The sequence below is a fragment of the Rhea americana genome, unplaced genomic scaffold (assembly GCF_003343005.1).
Source record: "Rhea americana isolate MKP2758 unplaced genomic scaffold, rheAme1 scaffold_405, whole genome shotgun sequence".
NCBI classification, from domain to species: domain Eukaryota; kingdom Metazoa; phylum Chordata; class Aves; order Rheiformes; family Rheidae; genus Rhea; species Rhea americana.
Genome location: NW_028186541.1, coordinates 68,235 through 86,508, shown reverse-complemented (window position 1 = coordinate 86,508; position 18,274 = coordinate 68,235). Strand labels below are relative to the sequence as shown.

At 45.3% G+C, this 18,274-nt stretch overlaps 1 protein-coding gene across 1 annotated transcript; it reads left to right on the top strand.

The window, feature by feature from the left end:
- Positions 1–145: 145 nt before the first annotated feature.
- On the top strand, positions 146–16,754 carry BRAP (BRCA1 associated protein). Its single transcript, XM_085314498.1, has 12 exons — positions 146–333; positions 567–716; positions 1,476–1,677; positions 2,532–2,721; positions 4,380–4,493; positions 5,053–5,201; positions 7,839–7,914; positions 8,537–8,675; positions 9,165–9,274; positions 10,994–11,083; positions 13,020–13,123; positions 14,378–16,754. Exons 1-12 carry the CDS (start codon positions 252–254, stop codon positions 14,736–14,738), a joined length of 1,767 nt encoding a protein of 588 aa, XP_085170624.1. The 5' UTR covers positions 146–251; the 3' UTR covers positions 14,739–16,754.
- The last annotated feature ends 1,520 nt before the right edge of the window (positions 16,755–18,274 follow it).

Sequence of the window (18,274 nt, the reverse complement as noted above, 5' to 3'; positions counted from 1 at the left end):
GGCTTCAGTGCCCTTTGACCCCCGCCGCCGCTGCCGCCAAGTCTCGCGAGAACTGGCGCGGAAGTCGCGCGAGGAGCAGCCGGATCCAGCTCGCAAGATCCTCCGCCGCCCCGCCCGCCGCYGCTACGTCACGGCGGCGCCGGCGTGACCCCGCCGGGGTCAGAGGGCAAAGGTGCGCGAGGCGGAAGCGGCGCCTCATCTCCGTTGGCGTCGGAGCGCGGCGGCGGCGGCGGCCCGCGGTGCCTGGGCCCATGAGCGTGTCCCTGGTGGTGATCCGGCTGGAGCTGGCCGAGCACTCGCCGCTGCCCGGCGGCTTCGCGTACAGCGCGGCCGGTGAGTCTGTCCGGGCCCGGTCGTTCCAGTCCGGTCCGCCTCGCTCCCGCCGGGGGCCTGGGCGGGGGGGGGGGGGGCGAGGGGGCTGCGCGTTTCTGAGGCAGCGGTGAGGGTCGAGGCGTTTGGGTTCTCATGGGGTATCGATGTCCTGGTGCCCCTGCTGGGTCCCGCTGCCACCAGTGTCGCGGCTCTGCTCCCGCTGGCCTGTCCCAAGCTCTCCCTTCCCTGCGCAGCTCCAGAGATGGCCGCAGAGGGCCCTGGGGCGGCCGTCCCAGCCTGCTTGGAGGGGAAGGGCCCTGGGGAGCGGGCAGCTATCCTCCACCAGCACCTCGGCCGCAGGGAGATGACCGACGTGATCATCGAGACCATCCAGCCCCGGCCAGGTACTGGCGTCAAGTGCTGGGTTTCGGGTTTGTGGTTATTGCCCCCTGCTTTATAAAGCTCCACCTTAATGTGGAAAGGCAGCAGGATGCTTCCCCAGGCATCAGGCCCTATGGGTGACAACTGTCTTAAGAGTTTTGGTATGGTAGAAATGCTCCTGGATTTGCAGGTCCCTAGTCAGTCATCGGTATTAGGAAACAATTGGAGAAGTTAGGGAGTGTGTGTTGGGACTGGATAGGAAGGATGGTTCTTCCTCACAAACACTTTCACTGAGTAAAGCATTAATTTATTTTGGGCTGTGCTGCTTGGCCCATAGGAGTCAAATATTTCAGCTCTACTGACGTAATGTTGCTTGATAGATGGGAAGCTTAGGGACAGCAATACCAAGTCCTGTCAAAGCTGCTATCAAAGCAGAGCAGAACTAGCGCGCTGCTGCGTGGTACGGCTTGCCCGTACTCTGTAAACCTGCCCTTGTTACTTTGTGTTTGTGTCAGTGTCTGCTGGGATTTAGCCTGGCACAGTACAGAACTTGCCTAGCTGATTTTGCAGCTCTGAGGTCCTGCCAGAGGCTCTCACCAGGTGTCTGGCAGTTCCTGAGACTGCCCTGGAACAGCAAAGATTAGAGGTGTATGCTTCTGCTGCTTTCCAGGGATGTAATTTGACTTCTCAGAGTGCTACTGTGTACATACAGGCTATGCTTAGAGAACAGTAGATGTTTCTGATGTGTGGTTAGTAATCTGAAAGCTTTTGATTTGTAAAAGATGAAACAAAAGCTGCCATGGAAGGAAGAAAATCTTCAGAGGCTACATCTGCTGAGGACAAAAATAAACATGACGATCAAAGTAAAGAGCGTGAGGCTGCTCCAGACTCGCCTTCAAAACAGCTCCCTGACCAGATTTCCTTCTTCAGCGGGAATCCATCAGTTGAAATAGTTCATGGCATTATGCATCTGTACAAAACAAAGTAAGAATGCTTGACTAATTGTAGCTGTAGTGGGAACAGTGCTCCTGAATCATACCACCATCTGGAAGGGTGAGTTGCTCACCTGGAGGCTCTGGCTCCTGGGCTGGCCTAGCAGGGACAAACAGGAAGGGTGACTTTTCACCTGCRATGGCAGACCAGACGGTGCCTTGCATTAATGCTAGAACTTGAGGCTGGCTCAGGGCTCCCAGCTGTGGTGACGCCCCTCTGGGCAGAGAGTGCTCATGCCAGGGGCTGGCCGTAAGAACATATGACAAATGCTGGTTCCTGAAAGATGATATTTGAAAGCAACTTCTTGAGGGATCCCACGATTAAATTTTGACCTCAAGGATCTTGGCTGGAGGCCTAATGAGGTATCCAAAGTTGGAGATTTCATCCCTTATTTTAGAGATTGCAATTCCACACCATTCCCTAATAATTGCATGAGAACTTCCATTTCAGATCTTCCTGAAAGCTATCAGGAGACACAAAATGGGTATTTGAAATAGTAACAAACATTGCTCGCTCATTTTAGGAATAGTTATGAGCATCTGTGGCTTGCCAACTTCAACTGTTTCTATAGAAAAACAGATGTCAAATTATTCCTGACAATAGCATTGTTTTTTAGAGCTGCCCATTTTAATCCTTTGCTAAAGAGGAATAGTTCCGTGTGGGTGTTGTAGACACTTGCACAACCCCTTGCTTCTTTCTTAAATATTTACAAATATGTAAAAGAGAATTGAGGTTAACAACAAAATTATTCTAAGAACTGCAGTTCTTGAAAGTGTGAAGTATCCAGTTGTGCCTTTGTCCTCCCTGTGAAATGACATGAAGTTGTCTAACTATTGTCTTATCAGCAAGATGACCTCCTTAAAAGAAGATGTAAGGCGCAGTGCCATGCTGTGCATCCTCACAGTCCCTGCTACAATGACCAGTCATGACCTGATGAAGTTTGTGGCCTCTTTCTATGAAGTAATTGAGCATATGAAAATCATCAGAGATTCTACTCCAAACCAGTACATGGTGCTGATAAAGTTTAGCTCACAGGTAAGAGCCAGAGATCCGTTTGTCATGAAAGCATGCCACAGTGTTGTATAGCTGCTGTTCAGGGGTGCTGTTTGGCTTCACAGGCCTGCTGTTAGCCAAGATTGTGCTTTGCCTGCTGTGAAACAGGCCTGTCGTATTGCCCAGCTCTTTCTTGGGGCTGCTGACTAGGATTAGACCCACACTTTGAACTGGAAACAAGTGTCTGTCATGTTCTGCCTATCCTATTTCTTGCTGACAGATATTTTTGAGAAAAAAAAGGAATGTGTAGACAAACTCTGTTCTGTGCTACCTCAGAGGTCAGTGTGCTCCTTGAATTTAATATTCTGCATAATATGTTCTTTCTAGTTTCAAAAAAAAAGAGTAAAAAGAGGACAGCATGTACCTCTGCATGATCACAAAGAGAGTAGTACATTGTGCTATGATGAACAGGAGGAATCCAGCCAGTTGGGGTTTGCTTGCCATTTAGAAAAGTCTTTGCCAGTTTTACTGGGGAGCTCGTGGTCTCCCAGACACTGCCAATATAGTGTGAAAAGGGCAGYATCCCCGAAAGCTGAGCCCAAGAGATGAATTGGTAACTAGACATCACATAGCTACTCACAGCTACTCTACTTCCTAAACTGCTTTAGGCGTTCCCTCTGGCAGTTCCTGCATGGACCCTCTCATTTGTATCTTCCTTTCTTCCAGCTGCAAACAAAATATTCTGGGGTTGTGGAGATAGTTTGGCCAGCCCTTCCCTCAACCATGAATGCTACGTGAGATATTTCCCACACCTTTTGTGAAGATGCAGTACTTGTATGTGTTCCGTATTATGTGCTGTTGACCCAAAGATGCATTTTTGCATATCACTTTGTATCAACTTCGGGCAGATACCTAGTGCTGCACTGCTTTGCAGCAAAGCCATAAACTTATRGTCAATTCACTGTAAATTCCTGTTTCTTAGGAAGTTCTCTGAAGYCCTGTTTCCCACTGACCTCTAATGGCTGTCTCTGCAGGTGGCAAAAGCCTGTTTCACGGGCCTTTATGCATCTGGCTGGGACAACTAGGAATATGGGAACCTGGCATTCAGTTCATATGCATCTTGTGAGATCACTTGCTAGAGATAAGGTTTGGGTAGGTCACTGAGTGAATATGGATGACACGTTTGACATGTTTTGCTTTGATTCTGCCTCTTTGCAAGTGACTCTTGGAGATTGGCTCAGAGCATGCTTGAGTTGCTCCCAGTGAAATGGATCCCTTCCCGCAGTAAAATTGTTACTTTCCCTGACACAAGTATCTGTGTCCTGGAATGCAACCTTCTTATCCCATGGTTTTTAATTTTTTTTTGCAAAGACACCAAATTTGTTTCACAAATGCATTGAAATTGCTGACAAGGGACAAAACTGATGCTGAAGGGAGAATCCTGTTATTGTTGCTGAGTACTGAAATATCAGAGTAGCAGTCACTGCTGTGAACTTCGCTTCTTGACGTCAATTCACTAAACCCAGTGCGGAGATGTGATGCCTGCTGGCAGGAGCTGATTCTCTGAAATATCTCTTCCGATATCATGGGACTTGGCGGAGCTGGGAAGAGAGGATGCAGCAGATTTCTCCTCTTCTTGCTTGGTAGTATCAGCTGCAAAGCTTTCTCTTTTTAACTGGCTTCCCTTGGTTTACACATAGGSTGATGCAGATAGCTTTTATATGGCATGCAATGGTCGGCAGTTCAACTCTATAGAGGAAGATGTTTGCCAGCTGGTGTACGTAGAAAGAGCTGAAGTCTTCAAATCGGAAGATGTAAGTGTTTAGGTTGTGTGTGGGGGGAGAGGGGAAGTTGTTTGTATTGGGGTTGGTTTGTTTTGGTGTCCTCCCCACCCCCGGACTTGAGAGTTTTAACAGGATTATTTTGCACTGGGCACRACACTGTAAAAACTGTTTAACATGAATCCAAAGCTCATTTCCCATTTGTTTTTACTTGAGAGAGTTTTTTTGATGACTTTATGCGCTTCATGGCTTACCGCTGCGGCGTSTCTAATCTAAACCTGCCGTGTGCAATTGATTTGATGAATCCAGAAAACTGAGTCAGGCTAGTTGCAGATGCAGCAGCCACACTGAGCATATGAGGCTCACTGTGCGGTGAGGAGGATGTGGTCTGTTAAATGTGTGGTAGATCACTTTTCTTTTGCATCTGGGAAATTTTTAACCACTGTGTAGACTCACAGGAATACCTAGGAGTGTTTTTGACTCCAGTGCCAGGAGTAATGAGAGAGAAGTTTAAGATTCATTCTATTGTAGAGGCTTAATTTATGGTGACTGGAAGATGCTGAGCAATTTGTCTCTGCTTTTTSTTTTGAAGGGGGCTAGCCTGCCTGTAATGGATCTCACAGAGCTCCCAAAGTGCACAGTGTGCCTGGAGAGGATGGATGAGTCTGTGAATGGGATCCTTACCACGCTGTGTAACCACAGCTTTCACAGCCAGTGTCTGCAGCGGTGGGAGGATACCACGTAAGAGGTTTTCCTTTATTTCCACATCTAAAGCTCTGCTTTGAGTGTGGTGGTTACATGCTGACAAGACTGGTTCTGCCCATCTGAGCATGGGGGCAAGAACTACTGCAAATTCTAATGCTTCTTTTCCCCATGAAGGGACTTGCAGAGAGAAATCTCCCTGCCAATAGTAGTTGGACAAAGTTTCCTGTGGGCCTCACTGCTAAGGCAGCAGCACTGTTGTAGAGTATTGCAAATAGTTTTAAAATGTTATAGGATAGAAATACTGGAGCAAATAGCATTGCATGCACATGCAGCCCTATTTCACTCGGTCTTTTGTGTTCATTTGGTCATTGGTTTCCCCGGTATAGCTGAGGCTATGCTCTAGGTGGATCTCTACAGCTAGCTGGAGCCTAGAAGACACCTAGGGAACCCCTGAGGGCAGCAGTCCTGCCTGTCTCACTCAGAAGGATGAAGAGGAGCTTGGCTAGAGCAGGCTGTGCAAGGGGACAGGACTAGAATGAGATACAGAAGGAAGGCAAGGAAAAAAAAGGATAATGGCAAGGTCACCCCATAAATTGAAAAGGAGAGGGAGCTGCTCTAAGCAAGCAATATTGTAGAGRATGGGTAGAGGTTGAGCAATGGGAGGTTGTGTTCCTGGGGTGGTTTGGCCTGTCTCTGGCTCACTGAAACCCTCTGGCACAGGCCAGTGCCAAGGGTCTGATTTGCCTCTGTGCTCTGGTCTAGCAGAGGCTGTGTGCTTGCAGGTGTGATGTGTCCTGTCCATAAGAGCACCTGCTGGCCCATCCACTAGAGTTTTCACTGGACTTATCTGWATCCTGCTCACAATGTGAGATGGCGAGAAGATCCATGAGAAGGGTTAATCGAGATGTTAACAGACTGGTTAACTTTACTGGCAAAACACCCACCTGTCTTTAAAGCTGCTCTTCTCTCTACTGCTAACTCCTGTTCTTGCTCTTACTGTTCTGCACGTTCCTTTACTTGGATGTTTCAATGTGTCTAAGTTTTCTGCAGCAGCACTCAATGCTGGTCAAGAGCTCTGTCACTTGTGCATGTTTTGCATTCTTCTGGACACTTTGCTACTTTACTACACATCAGGCAGTCATAGATACTGCGGCAGAAGGTTGCTGGACTGGAGCCCTATCTTCACTGTGTTTTCTTCTTTGTTACCAGTACCACTGGCTGTCTGACTAGCTGATAGACCAGGAGGGAAATGTCAACCCTTTCTGTGTGTATCGCTTGTAAGCCGCAGTAACAAAACCTCAGTGGGATTTACAACGTTTGTAGCTATTCTAGTTTTTGTCGGCTTTGCCCTGTGAATCAAAACCAGTTTAAATTTGGGGCAGTGGAGCTTAGCTAGTGTATGAACAAATTCAAAGCAGTACTTCAATATAAGCTTTAAGAAGAAATTAAGCTCCCAATCCAGAAGAATAATAGCATAAAATTCCTACCGCCTTTGCTTAGGCACCACAGAGACTGTAAGTGCATGAATTTGTCTCGGAAGCTCACTGCAATGCACGTGTCTACTCCCATGATTACTTCTATGACTTATCCAGCAGCTAATGAAAAATACATGAACAGTCCTGGCAGCAGGATCCAGATCCTGGGTTACCTTCCTCCCTAGCTGAGTCTTCTAGTGGTTAGGATCTGGACAAGGGTTCCTTCTGGTCTTGGGTCTTCTATGTTTCTGACAGCACAGTGGTATAGTTTCATAAGAAATTATAGCAGGGAGAGATTCTTCTAGGGTACAGTTATTGGACGCTTTTTGTGGAAGTGCTGAAGCTGAATCCCTTGGGGGAGGGATGAAACCGAAGCTAGAGCTCTCATTCGCTGGGAGATGTTCTAAGTATCAGGCTATTTTTGCAAAGTGTAGGAACCTCCCTCTCCTACTTGGCTGTCTCAGCAGTGTGTAATTGCAGCATCTTTCCATAACAATGTGTAGCTGCTCCACAAAACCTTGTAGATAATGGAGAACACCTAAGAAATAAAGTGGTCTTTTATGACCACTTTATTAGGTGATAGGTCTTTTATGATTGGACTGCCCTCATCTAATGAGAAGGCTACAAAACCCTTCACTTTCTACATACCTTTTGCTTCACTAGAGCACTGAATTTGCTCCTGCTTTCTCAGCTCTTCTCCTCAAAGACCAAGGTGATTATTATGATCATAGCTCTCAACTGAAGATGTTGTCAATTGGCAGCAGTCCAGAGAAGCAATGTTTAGGCATGTGTACGAGTGTTCCTTGCAGTGCTTGCAGCTGAGGCAGAGCAGTGCTTCTTGAACTCTGCCATTGCCTTTGTGCTTACATGGCAGATGCTGAGGTCACTGGTAGCCCCACTGCTACTCTTGGTTGCAGCTGTTCTTCTTACCTGGACTGCAGCAAAACCAGGTCAAACTGAGACTGTAGAATGGCTTTGGAAAAACCAATACTTTTTCTGTCATTTTCTGGCTTAAAATGATAGACTTGTGTGGCATGGAGACAAATTCGAGTTGCAAAAATGAGCTGRGAGATATATGCATGTAGGGAGTGTCCCACCGCATAAAGCGTTCACTTTGAGATCTTCAGCTCTATTTTTAATTACTGTAATATTAAGGTAAAGTTCCTTGTTTCTAATCATGATGCTTATTGCCCTCTAGGTGTCCTGTCTGCAGATACTGCCAAACGCCCGAGCCAGTGGAAGAGAACAAGTGTTTTGAGTGTGGAGTTCAAGAAGTAAGTAGGTGGGTGGATGGTGAGCAAGATCTAGACTAGATTTGACTGTGCTGCTGCACTGTTTACTTTTGGGGTTAATTCTGTGGCTACTGTTGGACTGATTTTACCGGTCAGTGATGTATCCACTTTCCTTTTGAGTCAGAATCAGTACTGGGAAGGGATATTGCCACCCAGGTTTTCCTGTTCTTACAAATGTTTCCCATCSTTAGAGACATATTAGAGTATAAGCTGATAAGAGCTTATGTGATTAGATGCATGTTATAGCAGGGGGCTAAACTAACAATGAACGGTTTTAGTCTGTGTTCTTCAGAGATTGCTTTCATGGTCCTGCCATGCTGCCTTGTTCATTAATCGAGGCCATTCTTCCATCCATGCTTGTGGTAGTATCAAAGTGCCTGGCACCTGCAAGCTAATAGTTGGCGTGAATGAGCAGGTACTCCTTCTCTTTAGCCTTTAATCTGAGTGAGGCTTCAAAGAGGAGAAAAAGCAAATGCTTTCTAAGAAAGTGACTGGAAATATACAGCATCAACAGGACATCGGTGTCCTTGATCCTACTTTCTCAAAGCTTTGGTACCACTGCTTGACAGTATTGTACGAACGGGGTTTTTCCTTCTGTTGGCAGAACCTTTGGATCTGTTTAATCTGTGGGCACATAGGCTGTGGCCGGTATGTAAGTCGACATGCTTACAAACATTTTGAGGAGACCCAGCACACCTATGCAATGCAGCTGACCAACCACAGAGTCTGGGATTATGCTGGAGGTAAGTGGTCTTTTCCCATCTTGTAGGATGATCTTGTTTGTAAAAGCAACTTTTGAGACCCCTTGATAAGAACACTTGCAATAAAACTTTATTAGAGATAAAGGGGTTTGCATCTCTGCTAACTTGTCTTTTGAGAACATCCATCTGCTCTCTAATAGCAGCTTTTGTGGGACTGTACCAGATGGGAGAGGGAGAATGTGGTTCCATAATGACCCTGGGTGGTCCTGTAGCCTCTGTGGAATGTGTTTGTTRCTCACTTTCCATCAATTTGCCCTAAGGTATGAAAACAGGCTGTTGTAGTAAATATCCTGTAAGGTGTCTACGTGAAGTCTGCTAAATAAAAAATACATCTGTTGTTGGCTTCCTGCCTTACTAATATGCTGTTGCAGCAGTCTGCGTGGTTAATTGTGCTGCATGAAGTATTTCCATTGGTGTCAGCCTGGATGTTCYTAAACTAAAACTCCTTTTGAATGAATTTTCTCTTCTCAGATAACTATGTCCATCGACTGGTTGCAAGTAAAACTGATGGGAAGATAGTTCAGTATGAGTGTGAGGGAGATATGTGTCAGGAAGAGAAAATTGATGCCTTACAATTAGAGGTAAATATTTTGGCTCTTTGGACTCTGCTTTGTGCTGCTGTGTCAAATGAAATGTTTCAAATCCAGATACGACTACAGAAAAATGACATCAGCTTATGCAGCAGATCTGCTCCCTGCATGTAGGCTATCATCTTCAGGCAGAAGCAGGATGTTTTTACTGTGTTTTGTTTTGTTTTTGTGTTTTTCTCCTTTCACTCTCCCTTTCTCCTTCCCTCCCCTCCTGCAAACTCCTCTTGGCTCTGCATAGCCAATGCAGCTAAGAGTAAGCTGGCTGCAACCTCATCCTGTGCACACTAGCAGACTGAAGATTAGCCAGTTGCACTGCTGCAAACTGAGGTCAGTGGAGTGAGAAATGGTCCAAGTGCCCAGATTCACTCATTATTCACTCTTAGCATTAGTGGATCTCTGACTTGGCTTAAGAGCCYAGGATATGCATGGAACTGCCAACATGAGCAGTTTTGCTTGTAAACAGAGCAGGTATGTCAGAATCCATAGCTGTGTGCTTATCCTCGCTCCCAGAGGAGGCCAACAGGCTTGTCTGAGAGCAGCCTGGTTCTGCTCCCTTTCCTTGAACAGATTTTTCTATTATTATTATTTTTATTTATTTATTTTGTACCGGTTTGCCAGCTTCTCTCACAAACTGAAAGTGTTGAGGCCACAAAAACCAAGGTCCATGTGTGGTGTTTTTTTCCTTGGCAATGATCTATCTTAAGGAAAGAAAAACTCAAATTGCTACTCTACTGAGGCATATACTGCCACATAATTTCAGCCACATGACACATAAGCAAGTCTGAGGAGGAGCAAAACATAGAGACCAGCCTCTGTAAACTTACTGCTCAAAATAGTACTTGTTTGCTTTTTCATGAATTTTCTGAGTTATAAAGGCTGAATCAGCTATTTTTAACCCTTATTTTTAAGAACTTGGTGTATAAAATATGTAAGATACCTCTATCTAGCTTATAAGATCTAAATGTTTGCAGAGAGTGRACTTCGCAGTCTATTTTTTTGGTTTCTGATATCACTGAGGGTGTTCATAGCTTTTTACTCCTGTTTAATTCTAATGTAAAGGCCTAATTTGGTGCTTATTAGCCTGATGTTAAGAAGTGGTTGCATTTTCCAGCATCCTGTAAGTCAACTGCAGAACCAAGAGGGAAAAGATGGGTTGTAAGGCACCATGTCTTAGTTGAGATGCCAAAATAACATTGGATGAGCCATCCTTGAGAGAGAACAATTCTTGAGAACAGTGTGTGTTTACCCTTTTCCTGTTGGGCAGTGAATAGAGAACTCAGCAACTCAACCTTTGAAATTTCAGGCCCTCATTGTAGGGATGGTTGATGTTTCATTGTTCTGTGGAGTGTAAAACTTCTAGAGGCTTATTGTTACTATAAAGAACTTTTCTTTTAAAAGTACTCAACACAATATTGGATACAGCTTGGGGGGAGGGGGCGGAATTTTCACTTGGTTCTTGCTGTTGTCCTCAAAAGGCTTTACTTTGTTTTTTTTAAACAAAGTGATTTGATGTAAAGTGTCTTGATTTTTAAACTGAATTAGTGAAACACATCTGCTGGATCTGTGGTTTGCAGGTCTGTTCAGAATGCTCTTTATGCTCAATTTCATTTGACTAAATTGATTTTGGTATTGGAGTCCTTTTGGTTTCTTAATCAGCATAGCCACTCTTTTGAAAAAGCTGATTGCTCTGTGTGTGTTATGTGATCGTAGTACTCATATCTGCTAACAAGCCAGCTGGAATCACAGCGAATCTATTGGGAAAACAAGATTGTCCGAATAGAAAAGGATACGGCTGAAGAGGTGAGCTCTGCCCTGGGCTTGTGTGAGAACTCTGCTGAAACAGGTCCCTGGATGCTGTTAACTTAAATGGGAGATGAAGCTGTTCAGTCSCTTGTAGAGCTCGAATTTTGCACAATGTAACCTCGCATAGCCTGTTTCACTACCAGCTGAGAAAATTGGCTCCAAGATGTATCCTTTATCTCAATACTCAGATCTAGAAATTTGCTGCTCAGTGGTGCAGAGGTAGGTAGATTGCCACCTAGATTGAAGGCTTATTTACRTGTGCTGCTCGGGAGACTGCAGCAGTGGTGAAAGCAAGGCTGTGCTGTTGCAGGATCACTGCTTGCTGATCCAATCTGTCTTATGCTGAAGTGCATCTCTAGGGATGGTTAGTGTAGTATAGACAGTGCAACTCTAATTTGTTTGGATGCGGAAAGTGGAAGCTGTCTTTCTGTACCAAACACGTACTGATTTTTCTTTTCTTTGTGATCTCCCTATGGACCCTCATCACCCATTGGGAAAAGTTTAGAGTCTCCTACTATAATGCATTCTGTAGGTAGGCTGGCATCAAAATGTCATGAGTAAAAATTTAGTGAGAATACCTTTAATGCTTCTCACTCTGTGTAGATCCTTTTAACTGGGTTTAAAGTGAGTCAGGACATGCACTTGAGTCCATAACTTCACTGTCTGCATGACTTCTAATTAGTCATTAACTCTCTGCAGTTRAGTAGCATCCTAAATGTAGAAATCATGACTCTAATATCATCAAAATAGTGATCAACCCTGGTTTAAAGAACAGTCCTATACATTTTATGAAAATGTCTACAAAAGAAAAAGCTATGGTAAAAATAATCTCGCACATGACCAGAAACACAATCCACCAACCAGAAACACAATCCACCAACCAATCTCCAACTGAAACAACTCTGATAAATGCCCTAAATGTTGTTTTATGCTTAAAGACCCTTACAATTTATTCATGGCATTCTATCCATGCAAGTCTCATCTGGATCAGTGCCACTCTGCAGTGTATTCCATTATCACTGCTTGGGCTGCTTCCCCAAATTAACCATCAGCTGCATAAATATTCAGTGATTAAGGCTGGAAGGCTTAAAACCTGCTCTGGCATCGTTGGGGACAGTATGTGTGCTACCACTGACATTATCTAGATTGCTCCTCCAGGAAAGCATTTTTTCTTTTAATTCCTGTTGTCACTACCTCCAAGCGTGCTTTTGACATTATGGGGGAAGTGGGTACTTCTGTCTATAAATCTGTGAAGTCTTGTGTCAGAACCTGTTTTTGTGTGTTGTATGTAATGCTTAGAGGACTGGAGTATAATTTTCTTCAACAGCAGTGGCCTCCAGTTTTGTAATAGAAGGGAAGAGGAAGCCAATGTATGTGTTTCTGTTTGCATTTTGCGTGACTAAGATATTCATGTCAGTAGGTCACTGTCTTATGACAGCAGACTGCTGAGTCAATGCTGACGAAAATAGCATGTTCATTTTCAGACTTTGACCATGCTTATTTGAGGTTTAGTTTAAAACAAGCAAAAGCCTTGTATTGTAAATGCCCTAGGATGAAAATTTAAGTTTGCTGGCAGATGCAAAAAATATCTGAGAGAATGACTAAATGAATGCTAAATTGCAGTAAATAAAAAAAGTTACAGATCTGATACAGTCTTTTTGAATGGAATCCCTTAGCACAATTTGCAGCTTGAGTTGCTGTTCTTTATGAGCAACTTCCACGGTAACATGGTTCTTGCTGGGATAACCGCAAAGCGTAATGCAGAGGGTTTTAATCCAAACTGCCAGCATTTGCTCTTCTCAYGCATGTGAACTTTTGCTTACCTGGGTTCGGTAATTGGTCAAAGTCTAGAAGCCACTCCAGAAAAATGAATGTCCTAATGAAAGTGCGCAGGACTTTGATCTGTTTGAAATATCTGTGTGTTTGTTTTTAGATTAACAACATGAAGTCCAAATTTAAAGAGACCATTGAGAAGTGTGACAGTCTGGAACAGAGGCTGAATGACTTGCTCAAAGAAAAGCAGTCTGTCGAAAGGAAGTGGGTACTGCTGCCAGGTTTAGCTGCATGCAGCCATTAACACTCAACACACTTGCATCCAAAAAGGGGGGAAAAAAAAGTCTTGCTATTCCTGTGTATTTTTGAGCTATTTAAACTGGTATAGTGAGAGCCCAGCTTACTTTTTTTAAAAAAAGCTCCCGTTTCTGTGGGTGTTCATGAATGTGCCTGGTGAATGGAATGCAGCTTTGGGGATCTTGGCTCTTTTCACGTGGTCTGCATAGTTAGCATTCAGTAAAACCTCTCTTCCTCTGCCTGCTCAGGAGTAGGCACCAGTCTGTTTTGCAGTTGGAGGATACATCCTCCAAAGAGGAAAGAGCCCAGCAGAGGCATCTTGCCCAGCACAGAATTATGTCAGTCTTGAAGTGCATAGATGAAGGATGTCAAGTGTATGGGGCCTGAGTGGTTGGGTGCATTCCAGCTCCTTAGGTGGGACCGCGTGGTCTCTTTCTTCTAGACCACCAAACCCCTAGCATTGCTGCCTCTCCATCTGTCCTGGCGGTAGCAGGGAGCTCGAGCTGCGGAGATGTGGTTCGTGCAGCTCACCTTGCTGAGTGGAAAGCAGTCTGCATGTGATGCCAGCAGACTTCCAGGGGAGAAGCGTTGTTTGCGTAACATGATGCTACTGATCTCCTTGTGGGAGCATCTTGCTTCCCCGTGAAGTGATGTCCTCAGGGTCTTGTTGTATTCAGAGTGTGGTGGGAGCCAGGATCTGGAAATCCCCAACTCTCCTTAGCTTTCTAAGGACCATATATAATATCTGTATCATCTTTGGCACCTATTCCCTAAATTTCAGATGCACGTTCAAGGTTACAGTCCCAACCTTCCCTCACACCCTATCTGTTGCCTGCATTAATGGCCTTTGCTACCATTGCCTAACTCGTGAGGGAAAGGTTTCTCCTGGGTTATGCAGAGTGAGTGACAAAGCTGTGATTCTGCTCCCAGAATACCTTATTCTATGTGCAAGTAACATGTGGATGCAAGCAGGTGTCAGCAGGCCTAATGCTGGATAGAAAATTCCTGGGGGGGTTTGAAGTCCTTTTGTGTTTTGTCTGTTTTTTCCCCTTCCCCATCYTTTGCCAGGAGGCCCCAATCAAGTCCCCAGTTATCCTGGTAGGGCTGAGGGTGGCTGGGGGTCAGGTGCCCTAAGGACTGAAAGTAAAAAGGAGGCAGTAGTGTCTGATCTAGGTGTATTGCTCTTCTTTTTCTTTCCTGACTTGTGCTTCTATCTGCAAGGTGTTCTCAGCTGAATAACAAAGTGGCTAAACTTTCCAATGAACTGAAAGAGGAGCAAGAACTGAACAAGTGTTTGCGAGCAAATCAAGCCTTGCTTCAGAACAAACTAAAGGAGGAGGAGAGAGTGTTAAAGGAAACCTGTGAACAGAAGGACCTGCAGATCTCGGAAATCCAGGAGCAGTTGCGGGATGTCATGTTCTACTTAGAGACACAACAGAAAATCAATCACCTCCCAGCTGAGACCCGACAGGAGATCCAGGAAGGACAGATCAACATTGCAGTGGCATCTTCTGCCAGCTCCTCCACGGGGGGTATGGGCAAACCTTCTTCCAGGAGAGGCCGTGGTAAGAGGGGCAAATGAGAGTCGGAACACACTGCTGCCACATGAAAACTGGCCACGCTCCTGGTAGGCCAGGTCTATCTCTTGGGACTCTGGCTGTGAACGCCCAGTTCAGTAAAGCTCAGCTAGAAATTGTCTTCAGAGCTTCTCATAAAACTGGTTGCCAGTCAATGGAGGTGTCTGTGGTATTTAAAGCATTTCACTGCACTATTTAGCTACTTTTAGGCTGATCTTAAAGACCATTTTGCCTCCCTACCTTTTCAAAGCCCCTCCTATGATGCATTTGACTTTCTTGGAGATCGTGCTGTTCTGGGGGTCGGTGTGTATGTGTGGCAGAGGGGTGGGGAAGGGCACATACATGTGCTAAACATCACATTCCCTATGGGGGTGTTGTAGATTAGACCTAATGTTTAAGGCTTCCCAGGTCCTTCTCCCCTGCCTCCTATGGATTACAAGTATTCTCAATGGTTTTATTTAAGAAACAATGTAAATTAGATTGTGTACCTCTTCTTTTAGTATATGCAGTCCAGACGCTGCAGAACTGTTAGTGCAGGAGTAAGACTGTAGTTTGGAAATAAAAAGGAGTGTGGTGTGGAAAATAAACTATCTTAGTGGTGTCAGAAACTAAATGAGTACTAAAGGATGCTATCTAGGGTATTAAATGTTTTAAGGGACTTTGCTGAGCTACTACTTCATTTTAAAGATGGCCCTTAAAAGCCAGTGCTAACTGCCTTTGGGGCAGAGAGCATCAAAGGCTTTAAACTCTGCAAATTGTCTAACATGGTTATTTTTCAGRCATTTCTGTAAGTTAAATAGAACCTTCTTTACAAAGACTAGTAGATATTGAGTACGAACAGCCATGGCAGTGTCCTGATTTTCCCAGAGTGGTGCATACACTTTCCCTCTGTCAGCTGCACTAGGAATATGTTGGTATATGCTCCAGTGCTGCCCTCAAACTGAGGTGGGGAGGGTGACTAACACAGCGTTTTCTGCATTCGCTTCCTAYGTGCCGGTACTCAGCCTTTGCACGAGCTGCCAGCCCCAGCCTGCAGGGCTGCCGCGCTCCGGGCTCGGCCTGCGGAGCCGAACGCGCTGCCCTGCACCAGGACCCTCACCGGTAGGTGCAGCGGTTGTATCCAGTTGCTGTGATCACACAGCATGAAATATGGCTCTATCCAAAATCTTGGTTGGCAAAACCATTGTTGTTTGCTCARAAGTGCACAGACTCCTTAAAGGAAATCTGTGGAAAAATCTGGCTTTTTTCCTCTTCGGAGGCATACTGAATGTGATGCTCTGGAGTGGGAACGGTTTTACACTGACTGGAGAAGCAAATGTCCTTGATGCTGTGTTGCGCTCACAGCCTGAGAGTTTAAGGCTGCGCCTTTGTGTTAAAAAAAAAAAAAAAAAAAAGGGCTGGGGAGTTCTCGGATCATAGCACAATCCTTTTCAGTTGTTAGAGCTGTGGGAACAGCCTTGACGTTAGGCTGTAACACTGAAAATGCAGCTGCGGCTTACCAGCTCCAAACTGGAGCAAAAAAATAAAACAACTAGTCTTTGACAGAAATTCTTTTTGGCCAATGGAAAGGAATGAGTTATAATAAATAGAACTCTAGTAAGGTCTTTATTTAATCTGCTTTATGACTGGCAGAGTTTACTTCTTTTGGGAAGTATCAGACTTCCTTACTTTGAAATACGTGGCTCTTGTTAATGCCCTCACGTGTCCGTTGTTTTGGTTTGAAGATCTGCCCCAATCATCCGGAACTTCTACCTTTTCTAACTTTGTAGCATGAATGTGCACCAACTCTTTTCTAGTGTGTGGATTGTACAACCAGGCCTCTGCCTTCTGTAAGATATTCTAAAGAGTTAGAGATATACAACACAGCTTGCTCTCCTATAGAAACTATTTTATTTAAGATATATTTTTCCACCATCTAAGATCCTCCTACCTTTTGCTGAAAGCTTGCTTTATGTAGAACACTGAGATGCTGAACTGTATCTTGGAATTCATTTTCAAAAAATGTGATTGAAAAATTAAAACGGCGTACAGTATTTTTGTTTCTGTATTTAAGTGGAAGTGGAGGGAGGAGATGGTGGGGGAAGGATGAAATGTGCCCTGTTCTTAAAGCCGTTACTTTTAAGTCAAAGGCAAAGCTGTCTAAACTAGTCTTTTGTCATGTTTGAGTTAGGGGGAAGTTTGGTTCAGCTAATAAACTAATAAGGCTGAGCAATTCTCTCTGGCTCGTGAAAAGGGGGCAGCTAACGCAGAAAAGGCAYGGCTTCTTGAACGAGTGCCTCTGTGTTCAAGCTAGTTGCCAGATTACGCCCAGTCCTCGAAGAGCTCCTCCGGTTTCTCCTAAATTCAGGCTAGGTGGCAAGGTGACCTGAAGTGTGCATCTGTGTTATTTACTCACTGCTGTGGTAAAAAGGCTTCCCCCGCGCTGCTGCTGGGTGAGGCTTGCAGCGCCCTCCGTGCAGCCCTTCCCCGGGGGGACCGTGCTCTTTATCCTGCCGCTGGGCAGAAATGGAGCCAGTGAGGTTTGAGGACACGGCGGGGGGAGTCTGTGGGGAAGGGTAAACTTCCAGCAGAAGCTGGTCCACACCTCGTGCTCACTCATCATCTGGACGCCTGAAAAAAGCAGCGTTTTCTAGAGCTCTTCAGCCTGTGGTCAAGTTTTGACATCTGCAACTCAAACATCTGGGCAGATTTGTGGCTAATGACTCAGCACCGGAACAGTAAAAGGTTTCAGCAGCAYGGAGCTTCCCCCAAGTGCTGCCAGCTGAGATTGGCCAAGGTCCTGCTGTGGTTAAAGTCTTAAAATAGATTTTATTTTCTTTTTTTAAAAAAAAAATCATGAAGGAAAATTTCTTACCTGCTGAACAGCGAAGGGGTTATGCTGTCTCCGCTGATGCTGTGGCGGGTGTCTGCAGAGACATTAAATAGAGCTAGGACAAAGCCTGRGTTGGCGCTTGTTGTAAGGGCTGTGTGATGGTAACGGAACAAGTTCTAGCACAAGCAGGAAAGGGGTGATGTGCTCTCTCCCTGCTGGGTTGTGTGGTTGTCTCTCTGCAACAGGTCCCTGATTCACAGACTGGCAGAGAGGCAACAGAAATGCAAAACGACTCGTGATTCTGTGTACGGCGACACAAATGCTCAGCTCACCACGTGCGGCTCAATCTCCGAAACGCCCAGCAAACTCAAGACTCCCCAGTGTCAGCGTTGCATCTCCGTGGTGAGAGGACCCATCTGCTCAAGAGAGGTGGTCAGCAGGGACTGTAGGAAGGACTGCGAGATTTGAACTGCAAACTAGGGCTTTGAAGTAGGAAAGATGAGGGAAGGGGAGAGTTACGAGACAGGGTAGTCAGCAAAATGTGGCTCGAGTTGGGATGTGTCTAGTGGGTGCACGCAGTACGTACGGGACGTGGTTATGGAGGATCCTCTTGGGCTCCTACTGGAGAGAGTCCAACGTAGGCTACGAAGATGGTTAGGGGACTAGAGCATCTCAGTTATGAGGAGAGGCTGAGAGAGCTGGGGCTGTTTAGCCTGGAGAAGAGAAGAC